A 15,296-nucleotide genomic window follows, 5' to 3' on the forward strand; every position below is an offset into this window, starting at 1 on the left:
TCACCGTCTGTGCTGTTATTCTCAGGTCCTTTCAGGTAAATATGTATACGAAAGGGCCAGAAATCAGTGATACAGTGAATAAACCAACCTGTGATGTGAAGCTAAGGGCCAACTGTGGAGCAGCCAAACAGCGTAATAATCAACAGCTGTTTTACATTTGACCGATGACTCAAATGCAGGACAGATATCCTGTAAATCAAGACAAAGACGTTTACGAAATAACCGTTCCTCACTGCAGTTTAACTTGATTTAAGCGAACACGGAAGTACGTGACAGATACACATCTTGCCGTAAACGAGAAACACACAAACAACATTTCCCAGACTGCACCGCGCGTTCTGGTGACATCTATGCAACGATGAGGTGAAAGCGGTTGTTTTCGTCTCTATGGTTGTAAGTAGCTGCCTGTAGATCGAGGTTATAGGACAGCTGTTACATCGTAATAAACCCCGGTCTGTGGGGGTTTTCCGCTTCTCTCTGGAATAACCGCCGGACTGAGGGATTCACCCCACGCTTAGTTTTTGTGGTGAGTTCATCGCCATGTTATCATCTGTTCCCATCAGGCTGATCGCGCAAAGGTCGCGCAGCCTGTCACCGTGCCGCCGCGTGCTCCAGACCAGCGCAAGCGGCGCCACGTGCCAGGGCTTCCGCGAGACACCGGCAGAGATCAACCGCAACCCGATCGTGTCCACCTCGCGAGTCTCCAGACGGGGGATTTTAGCCGAAGAGACCCCCGGTGCCAGTGTGAACCCGTTGGTGCAGTACCACCATCTCGCCCCTAGATGGCTGTCCAGCCTGCAGAACCGGCGCGGCTCGTGGGCGGCGCTGGCCAGCAGAGGGCGCAACAACAACCAGTACTGGGAGGAGAGCGGGCAGAGCGGTGGTGGTGGTGGTGAGGGCCGGGGGACAGGTGGAGGAGCCGGCCGGGCAGGAGCGGCCTCTGTCGGGGTGCTGTCTGCCGCTGCAGTGGCCTTCTGCCTGAAGAAAGATTCTGATAACAAAGGTAGGCTTTATCCACTGTCAGTCATTGTGTCGTCTGACTTAGGATAGAAAATATTGTAAATTGATAACATTATATAGGGCCAGCATTTTTGCACAAAATTCCCACAGGTGTCACAGTGGTCAATTGAGTTTAAGAAAACATTTGGGGAATTGGATTTGAACAACAGTACTGGCACATTCTTAATTATGTCTACTCAAGCTCTCTGTATTCTTCTTGTTTCATGTTTTCTGTTTCTGCTTTTGCAAATAACAAGGTGATGCTCTTCTGGAGGCAGCGAGGACCAATAACTCTCAAGATGTGGCCAGGTACCCCCCCCACACACACACACACATTTCACTGACTCTTAGATCACAGTGTTGTGTGTGTGTGTGTGTGTGTGTATGTTAAAAAATGTATGTTTCAAATACATATTTCACAGATCTACACTTCAACCCTTTGCACATGCACATGCTAGCACCGTAGCATGTAGAAGCATCATTGGCTTTCTTCATTGTGAAGCACATGATTCAAGGAGGCTACCAAGAGTATCATGACATAGATATTTTTATGTCAATTTGTCATGTTGGCAGTGGACTGTGTGAGGAAAATACGGTTTTGAACTGATCCTGTAAATTGGGATGCTCTGTGCTCAACTGAATGACTTATTTGGCCATTATATCTACATTACTGATGATTTTTGGATGTAAATTATCCTTAATCTTCTGTTCTTTAGTGTCGTTCAGATCTCATACTCTTGTATAAATCACAGATCATCTGTTTTGTCCAGCAGCTATGACCATTTGCAGTCACGAAAACACAGTTATATCACCTGTAGCTGTAGTCCCACTAATGACCACCAGGTGGAGGTAGAGAACCATCTGTGTGTTTGCAGGAGTATAAACTCGGCCTCTCAGAGCTCCATTCCAACAGTGTGCCTGTTTTCCTCACTATTCTCTCACTTTGCATTACCTTTATTTCTTTCTTTCTTCTTTCCTCTGAGTCTTATAGAACCCCCCCCCCCCCCCCCCTTGCATACTCAGAGACAATCAACCAGAGCGAACCAAAAAAGGAGCACAACGGGTCTTAAAGTACTTCCCGGTCCCATCTGTTCAGCTGAGAATATTGCATTACAAATCTTGAGTTACTGTGAAAACAGACAGAAGTGAACACACTGTAGTCACGGGCCATGGCCCTAAAAGATGGTGCGGAAGGTCTGCTTGTGATGCAATAAGAGATAAAAACGCATTGTGCATCATATTGGTTGATGGTGGGATTTCCTTGTCAGCCGTGTTGCTCACCTCTGGGCAAAAAACATGTAAATGTGCGTTAAATCAGTGAGTGTGTGTACAGTGTGTCCGTGAGCTCAGCGTACATGTGTTTATCCATGTGTGTCTCCATTTGCCGGCTTGGGTTACCTGTGCACCGCGTGGCAGATGGTGTAGGTGAGAGTGCAGCGAGACAGTCGGCGGGTCGCAGATGTGTTAAGTGCTTCGGTTCAGTGTGTAGAGGTGTCAGAGTGTCCGGGTGTGTCTGCTGAGAGGCAGTGGAGAGGACAGACGTCTCACTTTCACACGGACTTTCATGAAGGCATGTTGTGCTTTGACTGTGGTGAATCATTGTATCATCTTGAGATGGTATTTTGACACGTTAATAGATTTATTTTAGCTTGGTAAACCCATTCTTAAGGTCTGATTTCACAGATATTCTTGATGCTCTGTTGTGTTTCTCTGCCACATTGGAAGGAAACATTGGCTGGACAATATCCAAGTTTAATTAAAGGGCAGGTTTTGCCGGATTCACACGTCAAGACACTCAAAATATACAGAAAATGTACCCAAAAATATGGCTGAAATGTCACTCTAAGCATAGTGTCCCCTCTGTTTTCTAGAAATGAGATAGTCGTTTGATTTACTTGACATCTACAATGCTTTTACATCTAATTCTCGCTATTTACGTGTGAAATACAACCCCACACGATGTCCCTTCTTTAACTTCACCATCTGGTAAAATAAAAGGTGCTAAAGAGCCGCTTCCATTCCCCCGAAAAAGCTCGGCCGCAGCTGTAGTGGTGAGCTTCTGGACCAGGCAGTGAAAACAGAGCCAGAGAGCATCGGAGCTGAGTGCAGACCAGACAGAGGCCACCGTGTTGACTGTAAACACACACACACACTGTCTGTACGGCCCACGAGACGACAGACAGATCACTTACACACACACACACACACACACACACACACACACACACACACACACACACACACAGGCTTACGAGGACTGTGCCACTCCAGTACCTGATGTCATAGCCTCGGGCAGAAAACTCAACACGCACCTGGCTTACACACACACACACACACACACACATTAACTGGTCAAGGAGCAAGTGTGTGGCTCCAGAAAAAGACAAAGATATCTCTGGCCGGTTTCATGCTGGTGTGTCTAACAAGGCCGGTCTGTGAGACATGAGTCACACAAGCAGCTGGACCGCCATGTCTCTCCATGTGTGTTCGTTCCCTTTTTAAGGTATTAAATCTCTATTCTAGCCTCATTCTGTATTAGATACCGCACTAACAAAACACTCTACGATATGGACACTTCTCGTAGTACTCTGCAATATGTCGACGTTAACGGTGATGTTGATTAAGAGCCACTTTTTGTGTGTTTCTCCCCCGTCAGGCTGGTGAAAGAGGGGGTCGACCCGAACCACCGCCACCGCCTGGGTTGGACCGCTCTCATGGTGGCGACCATGAACCGACAGCACAGGTCTGTGTTTCCTCCGACTAAACCCACTGAGCCCACTCATGTGTTTTTCCAGGTCTGAGGAGTGAACATGTGAAACGGTAACGTAGAGTTCTGGTGTCATTCAGTGAGCATATGTCCTCCGTGTCCCTCGCTCCGGTTGTTACAGTAGTTCTTCAGAAGCGCAAAGTGCGACTCAGACTGACAGACGGTCCGTCTCGCCCCCCCCCCCCCCCCATCTCTCTGTCCAACAAATTAAATTAGCCTCCTGGCCCCCAGAGCACACACGGCACAGAGAGGGGCCGAGGTTAAGGCCGGGCCAAATCCAATTTACAGGGCTCTTTTCTTTTTCTTTTCAAGACTGTGCGGTCACTTCGTTTTTTGTTTAAGGGCCTCATGTGCCCGTGAGAAGCATTATGTGGAATTTGAATATGAAAATAGCTTAAAAGGAGCTTACTTTAAAGTCTCAGGGTTACAGTTGCTGCCTCCTCACCTTGGTAAGAGAGTTTGAATTCATAATGCGGCTGAAATGGAAACATCTGCTCCTTTTTAGATTCAGAACTGCGAGTGGGATTGCGACACTTTGCAGACCTCACAATAAACACCCGGACATGTTGATGAACATCGTGAATGCCGTTTTATAGACGACAATCAATCAATTGTAAGAATGATTTTAATATTAATTGTTAATGAGAATAATTGATTGTTTCAATCCTTTCTACTGGCTGTCTGGTGCGTAACTCGTTCTCAGAGACACATGTGATCATATGCTTTGATTATGTCACTTCGTGGAGACGTTTGGGCTCCAGAACGTCTTTCTGTTTACGTGACGTGTGCTGAGTGATCGTTGGCGTGTAACATATTGATGTATGTAATGTGTTTTGGATACAAATTTGGTTGTGAGTCTACATTCTGTGTGTGTGTGTGTGTCACTGCACTGCCGTGTGTGTGTGTGTGTGTGTGTGTGTGTTATGAGTGCTATAACTCAGCGAGGCAGTGACACTCCTCTGTGTTTAATCCCGTCTTCCAACCCCCCAGTGAGCCGTCACTGCTGCTGCAGGGAAGACAGAACATCGGTTCACACACATCAGTCACACGTACCTCTCTCTCTCACACACACACACACACACACACACACACACACACACACACACACACTAGTGAGGATGCATGTGTGAACGCACGGACAAGGGGAGTTTATACCAAATATCTTACAGGCCAACTGCCTATTACTCAGTCACACACAACTTTATTTGCCGCCGTTAAGTGAAAACACAGGGAACATTACTCACGGACAAGGTCTAGCCTGTAGCTAAGAGTGTCAGCGAGGATGTTATTGTTAAATAACTCCCCCCCCCCCCATCACACTGTAGTTATATCCGTCTGCACCAGAAGTGATAACTGTGGTTGGAGTTTGTAGGCCGTAGCGTCCACCAAGCAGCCTCTCCGGTGTTTCAAGATGTCGAGGTGCGTCTGTGTGAGAGAATCAGAGGTGGAGTAGAGGGCTGTGTGTAAGAATTAAAGGGTGAGACATCAGGGGGGGGGTGGGGGGGGTGTTTGCTTAGCTTTGATGTGGGGCTAAATCAGGGAGGCGCAGGGCCTGGCCCACTATTTGCACTCTTTAACACACAATGCCCATCTCCATCTCTCTTTCTCTCCCTCTGTCCCTCCCTCGGCGCATTCACGTGCACAATGAGCGCTCAGCCGAGTGAAACGCCTGTTGACCGTTCCGACCTGTCGGCCGAGTGACTCCGCGGTGGAAGGGGGCGGGGGGGGGGGGAGCAGAGGGGATGATGGAACGAGAGGATGAGTGGCTCATCGGGGAAAGAAGAGAATAGTTGTGATGTGGAGTGGGATTATGGGTTTGGGATCGGGATTAGCTGGATTGAATAGTGGTGGAAATCAGAGAGAAGCTCCCGGTGAAGTAATATAGTTTTCATGCAATGATTTTCAACAAGCGTACTGTACTCTGCTTAAGTTTTCTACAAAGTAGTCATTCTCATGACAAAACTGCAGGTAATACATGATCACTACCTTTATTGATATTAAAGCTAAACAGCAACAATGGAATAATTCCCTTGAGAGTAATAGCTGTTGCAAGTTGGACTTGAAATAGTGACAGTGTTTAAATATGCTGACTTTAATAATTAGCATTCTTAAATGCTTCAAAGGAGCATCGGTCTTTACATTTATTTTAAAATAATTTTCAAATGATTACAGTATCTTATTCTGTTATTGTTCTGTTGGCTACATTTGACACTTTGAGCTGTAGACAAAGAAATGCACTTCATCCCCCTGATGACCACCATGATGGGCACCTGTGTGTGTACAGTTTATTATGACTTTCTTCAGTAGGAATGGGGAGAAACACACTCAGCAAATAACCTGCATGATGCCTTTCGCTCAATGGCTCCACAGGAAAACATGGCAGTTCTATTTATATCGTCACAAATATCACAAATGTCCTCAGACCCTCGACTCTGATCAGGAGAAACCATAAAAACCTTAAACGGGGAAGGAATGGAAGAAGCCTCAGGTAGATGAACAGAGGAGGGCTCCTTTGGAAGAAATGATAAAGAAAACACTCAATAATCTAACATTGTGACCAATCAGGTCATTAAGCTCTCGTCCTGGCATCTATCTGACCCCAGGTGTGCACCAGGTGAGAGGGGGTCAAGTGAGGTCCAGCGTCTGGACCAGGTGGTCAGAGACATGGATGGTCAGTTCGGCTCGGGTGTCTATTATCGCACGGGACAGACGGAAGTGTCCATATCCTGTCTTCCCCTCCGGGGCAGGATGGGAGAGGAACACCAGTCACCTGGTGTTCCCTGCTGGGCGAACTCACGACGGCGAACTCACGACGCACGTTTAGTCTCCGTTTAGCTGTGGAAGTAAAACGATGTTGTAATTTACAGATTAGCATTGTTTCGGTAGTTCTAAGATTGTGTTAGGAGGTCTGAAGCCCTAACTTTGGCCCGCTCCTCTACGATGTGAGTTTAACCTAATTAACCTCGGCGTGCCTTCAGTTCGGCCTCAAATTAGTGCTGCGACTCTCCTCCGAAATGTCCCAAATAAAGTTAGCCACTCGATCATCAGTTGATTAGTAAAACTATCAAGCGTTTTCAAAAGCTCATTAGTTTTAGCACTACCCTGTGTAATTAAATCTGCCTCTTTCATCTTTTTTTTTAGCGGCACTTCCCTCCTTTCACCCGCTCCTCCTCCTCCTCCTCCCCTCTGCAGTATTCCCCTCTTTCTCCCTCCGTGTTTACCTTTCCGATGCCATTAACCCTTTTCAGGCCGTCTCATTTCTTCACACAGTCCTGCCCAGCCTCGTGTGACCAGCCGTATAGCTGGAAGTTGTGTGTGTGTGTGTGTGTGTGTCTCGGAGGATGCGTCGACGTGTTTGTAGAAGTGCTTGCAAGGGTGAGAGGAGAGCCCTCTGGGTCACGGCCCCCCCCAGCCACAGTGATACAGTAACAAAGGGGGACCCCCCGATAGTCCTTTATACCCCCTCTGCGAGGTCAGACACAAAGACCTGGCCGGGCCGTTCTCAGCCTCGCTCTCCCACAGGAACACAAACTACCAACGTTTGACTTATGTCCGTGGTGATGAGGGGAAATTCTGTTATTCTGATGTACTGGACTCTCTGGACTGTGATTTGTTTTTGAGACTGTACTCGTACCCCAAACAGATTCATTCAGAGCTGAAATGATGAATTAGTCACTGACTAGTTTGATTGTATGTTGACAATTTTAAAGCACAAAATCTCAGACTTTTGCTGGTTCCAGTTTCCCCAAATGTGAAGATGTGATGCTTTTCTTTGTCGTATTTAATGGTAGATTAAGTATCTTTGGGTTTACGCTGTTGGGCGGATGAAACAAGCGATTTGCATACAACACCTCAGGCTCTGGGATATTACAACAGGCATTTTTCACTATTTTCTGATAAATATTTATAAGTTATTCCCGGGGAAAAAAATTCACAGATTCATCTTTAGTTAAAAATCAAACGTTACATTTATGGACACATGCTTCAAATATTTGACTGCCTCCGTCTGTTTTCAAATGTTTAATGTTTTCAATAAATGTTTGTCCTGTTTAAATATCTTTTGAAACCAGTATGTTACTGTTTGTTGCTGTGACTTTTCACGCGTCACCTTTAGATGGACGCCGTGCTCCTAAAGGGAAGCTGTCGCCTGTTACGTGGTCAAGAGTGGTGAGCTCTAAAAAAAAAAAAAAAACACAAGTCCACCTCATCCTCTGAATAATCATTTAGCTCCATTTAAACCCTCTCAGGCCCTCCTGCCATAACCATTTAGCCGGAGATGATCCATCACTCCCTCCCAGGCTGCATTACACAGTCACAGGTTTAATGGCAGCCGGCAGCGTATACTGGCAGGGTTCACGTTTCGGCCATCGCCCCCCCCCCCCCCCCCCCCCCCCCTTCTCTCTCAGTGGAGCAGAGACTGTCGTCGACTATAGCCTTCATGTCTGTGTCTCAATGTCAAAGCCGCTGCAACGCGCTCACGGTGGTCAATGTAAAGCGAGCGCGTCCCGTCGACGGAGAGACGGTACCTGGAATGTCCGCCGGGTCACAGTGAGTGGTGTTGCCGAGGTTCTCGTGTTTGTTCTATAAGGCGGTACGCTCCAATGAAGGGGTGGTACGCTCCAATGAAGGGGTGGTACGCTCCAAACACACAGACACCACATCACCCCCACACCAACGGGGCCGGAAACAGGCCCGACCCTTCACCCCCTTCAATGTACACATATGTACATGTTACAAAGCAGACTGCCGCGTGAAGCGGCCATTGGAGTGTATCCACCGTAACGGGGCGGACTAGAAGTGGAAGTGAATCAGGTGGAAGAAGCCGTGGGCAACGGAGTAGTTAGATGTTCACATCTGCATCTGGTGTGTTTATTGTTTTTCAAGCTGTGAAGACGGGAGAAACTTTGTTGAAGGGTCACGGTTGTGTTTGATGACGTGAAGGAAGTCTTTAATCCAGTCTGCATCCTACTTCCTGTAACCTGACGTACATATTTCGGTACTGTGACGCGTGTTGTTAGGAGACAGTAGGGCCTGATTAGGATTGAGCAATGTACCGAGGTAGCTATCCCTTTAATATCTCTGGTTGTATTCGGCCATTGTGGGCACAAAGCTGCTTGATGACAATATCAGATTTATTACTTTTTTTTTTTTTGCATAAATGGGATGAAGAACTTTTATTTGTTTTTAATTCACTGGATTCACCAAAAACCTGGAGACCTGAAGATACTTCATCTAAAAACCGTTTTTAATTGACCTCCCAGAACATTTTCTAGATCAAGATATATGTTGATATAACAATATAAATACATATATTGTGATAGAAGATTTTATCCGTAGACTTGATTATATATTCAAGCAGTGCTGGCTGTAAAATAATTATTACTGCTTTGGTCTGTGTGCACACGGGCATTTATTTAAACGTATTTATTTAAACGTGTGTCTTTTGTTGTTCCCCAGTGTGGTGAAGGTTCTGCTGGAGGCCGGTGCCGACCCAAACGCCGGTGATCACTTCAACAACGTTTACGACACCTCGCGAGAGAAAGGCATCCACTCACTGGAAGGTAAAAGAGAGAGAGAGCAGAACAACGCCGTGTGACCGCGTGTGCATCCGTCACGCGCATGTTTGTGCGCGTGTGGTTGCTATATTACACATATGAATCCTGAGTGTTGAACCAGATATTATGAGACATTATCATTTGCATAAAGATTTGCATATATGTACATGTTTCATTTCTTCCGTGTTATTTGTTTTCTATGTTCTGTGACAAGTAGTGTGTGTTTTATTTGTTTTTCTACCGAGCTGCGCAGACAAGACACACACACACACACACTATACCCCCCTAGTCTGTGTTGGGTTTCTGCAGACATATTTATATGGGATATGTATATTGCAGACATTTATATGGCTGTCAGGTTTGGGTCCACGTGGGGCCGGTGTAGCGTGGGGAAGCGTTTCCCAGACGCACGCTGATGGATGGGCTAGGGGGGCCTGTGCGACGCTTTATTGGGTTAGCTATGATTATCCCGCCCTGTGTCTCTCTCTCTCTCTCTCTCACACACACACACACACACACACAGAGACACACTGCAGAGAAAGATGGTCGTAGAGATGGAGAAAAAGAGTGGGATGGATGGAGGAAGGGTAAGACTGATGAAGGAAGGAGAAAATGACGGGAGGAAGGCAGTGAAAGAAAGCGAGCGGAAGGAAAGAAGGTAGAGAGCAGCGGCGGATGGAGTGAGGGGGAGGTTAAAGATGGAGGAGAAGGAAGAAGATGTGGATGTTGGGAGGGAGGGAGGGGTTGGAGGAAATGGGTGGGATGATGAGGGAGGGAGAGGCGAGGAAGTCAGGAAATGGATGAGACAAAGTTATTGGGATAGAGGGAGTGGGGAGGGAGGAAGAGGGTGCAAGTGATGAAAATAATTGATGGATACCAAGGAGGCGGAAAAAATAAAAATGGATGATAGAGGAGTGGCACGAGATGAGTGCTCTTATGAAAAAGAGACGTAAGGAGAGAATGATAGACTATCGCTGTTATTAGTAAGGAGCACAGCAAAGGAGGCCCGAAAACACAACTCCCATTATTCCGATCACGTCGGACAGTTGAGCTTAAATCTGTGAAAATGAACAACTCTCCCAAAGCTGGAAACAGGAAAGACAATTTTGTAGTCCGCAGTGTTATCATTGTCACAATTTCCGGGGCCTTACCATTGACTGTAAATAGATTAAAGAAAGTTATTCCGGATTTAAAGACTCAAACGATTCCAGTCAAAGATGTTCGTTGATTCATCATACTCTTGAGTTGTGCCGATCCTGTTTCCATCTTTCTCTCCTTTCTCTCTTTTTCTCGTCAAAAGAACATCCTCGAATCTGAAATGTAGTAACCCAGCAGCGGCTTTTTCTTTTCTTTCTGTGAAACCAATGCATGCTCCTTTCCCTCTAATCTCTCTTGTCTCTCTACAGTTCTCGTGTCCAGAGAGGATGAATTTAGCAGCAGGCTCAGCAGCAGGGCCGGCTTCCAAGGTTGCACGGCGCTCCACTACGCCACGCTGGCTGACGACCCGAACACTGTCCGCATGCTGCTGGAGGCCGGTACGTTACAGCCCAACCATCCCCAACCCCACTTTAGAGTCCACAAGGGACCTCCGAGGGTCTAGATATCGACACAGTTCTACATCATGACGGCATGAGTTGAATCTCTTAACGTGGACCAAATATCTGCCATCACTCTGTCAGTCTCAATTAAAACAAACTGACAGAACTCAATTATACTGTTCACCGGAAGGGAAATGTCCCAGTGGTATCACGCAATATCTTTTATCTGTCGTTAGGTTGGATCGTGCTCAATCTGTATTTCATTGGCAGTGACTTAGCTTGTTTAAGGTTATGTTTCCAAGTTTCAGTGATATTTGGTGCAAAGTTTGGCCTCATCGGCCGAGGAAGAGCAGGTTTTCTTTTTAGTCAAGAACCCAATTGCATCTTTCAAATTTTTACTTTTACACATAGAAGTAAAATTCAAGCCCCGCCCATTTCATCCTCAATTTTGTCTGGTAAAACATTTCTTCTTCTTTTTTTGCCACTCCTCTGACAGAACAGCCACTTGGCTTTCATAAGGTCTGACATTGTTTCTGAATTCTTAATAAATGCCCCAAAATGACTAATTCTAGGGTGTGATTTATATATTTGAGGGACCATAAGGACCCGTGCCAGGCTCCTTACCTTCATCTTTGCCATCCAAACTAAATGCTTCTCGTTCTGCCTTCAGCTTTGAAAAGCTTTCCATGTATCATCATCTTATCGCTTCCACCCCCGAGTAATATAAACAGTATTACAAAGCTCATTTGAAATTGATCACTCGTTCATACCCCCTCTCCATTCACCCCCATTACACTCGCACCTGTCGTTGACTCAGCTCACACACACACACACACACACACACACACTCACAGACCCTCGGGGCAGAATACCCCCCTCAGTTTCCAGGCGAGCAGCTCTTAAACAAGCTAGTCCTAGTTGAACTGTGACCTGCACACAGAACGTGCCCTTGGGGTAACTCCACAATCACAGGATGTGTGTGTCTTTGTGAGCGTGTATTTGTACGTACATGTCTTTGTGAGTGTGTATTTGTACGTACGTGTCTTTGTGAGTGTGTATTTGTACGTACGTGTCTTTGTGAGCGTGTATTTGTACGTACATGTCTTTGTGAGTGTGTATTTGTACTTACGTGTCTTTGTGAGTGTGTATTTGTACGTACATGTCTTTGTGAGTGTGTATTTGTACGTACGTGTCTTTGTGAGTGTGTATTTGTACGTACGTGTCTTTGTGAGTGTGTATTTGTACGTACATGTCTTTGTGAGTGTGTATTTGTACGTACGTGTCTTTGTGAGTGTGTATTTGTACGTACGTGTCTTTGTGAGTGTGTATTTGTACGTACATGTCTTTGTGAGTGTGTATTTGTACGTACATGTCTTTGTGAGTGTGTATTTGTACGTACATGTCTTTGTGAGTGTGTATTTGTACGTACGTGTCTTTGTGAGTGTGTATTTGTACGTACATGTCTTTGTGAGTGTGTATTTGTACGTACATGTCTTTGTGAGTGTGTATTTGTACGTACGTGTCTTTGTGAGTGTGTATTTGTACGTACATGTCTTTGTGAGTGTGTATTTGTACGTACATGTCTTTGTGAGTGTGTATTTGTACGTACGTGTCTTTGTGAGTGTGTATTTGTACGTACATGTCTTTGTGAGTGTGTATTTGTACGTACGTGTCTTTGTGAGTGTGTATTTGTACGTACGTGTCTTTGTGAGTGTGTATTTGTACGTACGTGTCTTTGTGAGTGTGTATTTGTACGTACATGTCTTTGTGAGCGTGTATTTGTACGTACATGTCTTTGTGAGTGTGTATTTGTACGTACATGTCTTTGTGAGTGTGTATTTGTACGTACATGTCTTTGTGAGTGTGTATTTGTACGTACGTGTCTTTGTGAGTGTGTATTTGTACTTACATGTCTTTGTGAGTGTGTATTTGTACGTACATGTCTTTGTGAGTGCATCTGTGTGCTTTTCTTTATTTCATGATGTAAAATATTCATATATTCATTCTTTTTTTTTGTCCTTTTGTTATGTTTAAGTTTGCACACACACTTGTAGTTGTTGCGTTTTAGGCTGATACGTTTTTAATCTGTAAAAAACATTTTTCCATTTTTTTGGATCAAACACCCCAACCGCCGTCACAACGCACAAACACGCACAAGCTGGTATTAATGTCTTGTTTATGTTTATGATGGATGGTGCATCCGAAGCTCCGTCTGCCTGTCTCTCCCGTCTCACCCCAGCGTCAGTAAGCACTCTGTAGGCTTAAACAAATCACTTCGTCTAACTCAATCAAATGTTCTGCAGACGCATTTTTGAATTAAAAAGGTAAGAAATTTCACAAAGCAGGGACATTTGTTTTAAGTCAATCAGATTAAAGACGGGGCGTTTGTTTTTTGTGTTTTTTTTTTTTTGCTCGCCCGACTGGGTCGTTGCCGGTTTGGCGCCACCGTCACAGCCAATAACAATCACGACGTCACACACTCTCAATCACCAACACATTGCTGTCCATGTGCACGTGTGACTCTGTGTGAATGGGAGAATAGTTAAAGACTTTTATACACATTTCTTATGCGTTTGATTATTCTTGACAAAGCTTGTGTCACTTGTACCGTCTTTTTTTTCTTTAATATCCAATTCCTCTTTGTCGCCTCCAATCAATCTTATTTTTACATCACGAAAAAACATATAAACTGCCACAGCTTCAGGACATCTGTGTGGATTTCAGTTTGTGTGTGTGTGTGTGTGTGTGTCCGTCCTCTGATTGAGCGTCATCTTCCCCTCATGTATGTGCCCAGTGCGCGTGGATCTGTACGGAGTTGCGTGTGTCCCATACTTTTGTTATTTCCCTTGTGTTTGTGTGCGTCCACGTATCTCTACCAGCCGCGGGTTTGCTCTTTTGGCCTTAGCCAGCCCCAGACTCGCATCTCCATCCATCACAGTCTCCTGGCCCACCCTCGGGCCTCTCCTCGCCCCGCAGTCCCTCACCCATACCTGCGGAGGCTCTCTAGCTCCTCCCCGGGCTCCACATCAGGCCCGTGGCCACAGGCACTCGGTAATGGACAGCTCTGTAGGTGGTAGGAGGCCAGAAGAGACACACATGCTCACAGACGCACACAATGCAGATACAAGGACACACACACACACACACACACACACACACACACACACACACACACACACACAAAAAGACCAGCAGGGGCTCTCTCCCACCAGCTGCAGTGAAAGAAAGGGAGGAGGAAATAGGAAAGAGGAGGGGACTCCTAATAGGCATAACTAAAGCACTCCTAATGAAGGGATCCTGTGTATGCGGGAGAGTGTGTGTGTGTGCGTGTGTGTGTGTGTGTGTGTGAATGTTCAGCTGGGTGTGTGTGTTAGTGTTGATCCTGTTATAAAGTGCTATGGCCCAGAGGGTTGGCCTGATATTAAAGCCCTAAATGATGCTATTTATTATGTCCAGTGTGTGTGTGTGGGGGGGGGTTCTTTATTGCTTTCCTCCCTCATGTTTTTGTGTGTGGGGGGGGGGGGGTAGTGTTGTATAGCTGTCAGGATCGATAGCTTCGTGAGCAGGTCGCAAAAGTTAGGGGTTTATCGATAATCATCACAGTGATTATTAGTCTCTGCGGTCGGTGCTCAGAGCAATAGGATCATCCAGCACCTGTAATGATTACACACTCTGTTACAGTCCTCCTGTCTGTAGCTCACTCAGGAAAAACTTCAGATGGGTCATCTGGTTCTCAATGCAGCATTTAACAACCTGAACCTTCACCACAGTGGTCATTAACGGGGTTTTGTGCATCACTTTCAGGTTTAGCACAAATATCTTCCCTCATCAGCTGAAAGGATGCAGTGGTGACCTTAATATACTCTGAATAGACCCAAATTGAATATATCTTCAAAGAGTATTGTCACAATATGTCAGTGATTTATTTGAATCATCCTGTATTCTCTGAACAAAGAGATTTCAATGGATTTACACAGTTTTTCCAATGTGTCAGTTGTGTCTTAAGGCCCTTTCACAGCCATGTTGTTTGGTGTTTTGGTTCGACGAAAAGATCTTTGTCCACATCAAATTGAACCACGGTTACATTTTTTGGGATGGTTTGGACTTTCGGACCAACTACAGGAAGTCCGTAAAAAGGAAAAGCAACGCAGCAAAACACAATGAGCCGCAGCAGCACACGGGGAGAGGAGACGACCAAATGTTTAATTGACATTTGGGCTGAAAAATATAAAAGAAAAGAGCTCCAAAGGGCACAGAAAACGTCGAGAAAAGTCCCGAGCTTTTGAAGCCATGGCCTGGAAGTGGGCCTGTGTTAACTGTCGAGAATCTACAGTTTACCTGAGCTTCACACAAGTGTGTCTAGTGTTTTATGCCATTATCTATTCAATAGATTCTGTTGTATTTAGACTGTGTCTTGGGTGTAGCTGGTGCGATGGA

At 45.6% G+C, this 15,296-nt stretch overlaps 1 protein-coding gene across 1 annotated transcript in view; it reads left to right on the forward strand.

Annotated features, from left to right (window-relative positions):
- Positions 1-362: 362 nt before the first annotated feature.
- Positions 363-15,296, forward strand: part of clpb (ClpB family mitochondrial disaggregase) — a 29,184-nt gene continuing 14,250 nt past the window's right edge. Inside the window, exons 1-5 of the mRNA XM_079271354.1 lie at positions 363-1,003; positions 1,257-1,308; positions 3,656-3,742; positions 9,224-9,327; positions 10,728-10,856. Coding sequence (XP_079127480.1) covers positions 541-1,003; positions 1,257-1,308; positions 3,656-3,742; positions 9,224-9,327; positions 10,728-10,856 — 835 coding nt within the window. The 5' untranslated portion in view covers positions 363-540. The remainder of the gene's footprint in view (positions 1,004-1,256; positions 1,309-3,655; positions 3,743-9,223; positions 9,328-10,727; positions 10,857-15,296) is intronic.

This window comes from Melanostigma gelatinosum, assembly GCF_949748355.1.
Source record: "Melanostigma gelatinosum genome assembly, chromosome: 7".
NCBI classification, from domain to species: Eukaryota; Metazoa; Chordata; class Actinopteri; order Perciformes; family Zoarcidae; genus Melanostigma; species Melanostigma gelatinosum.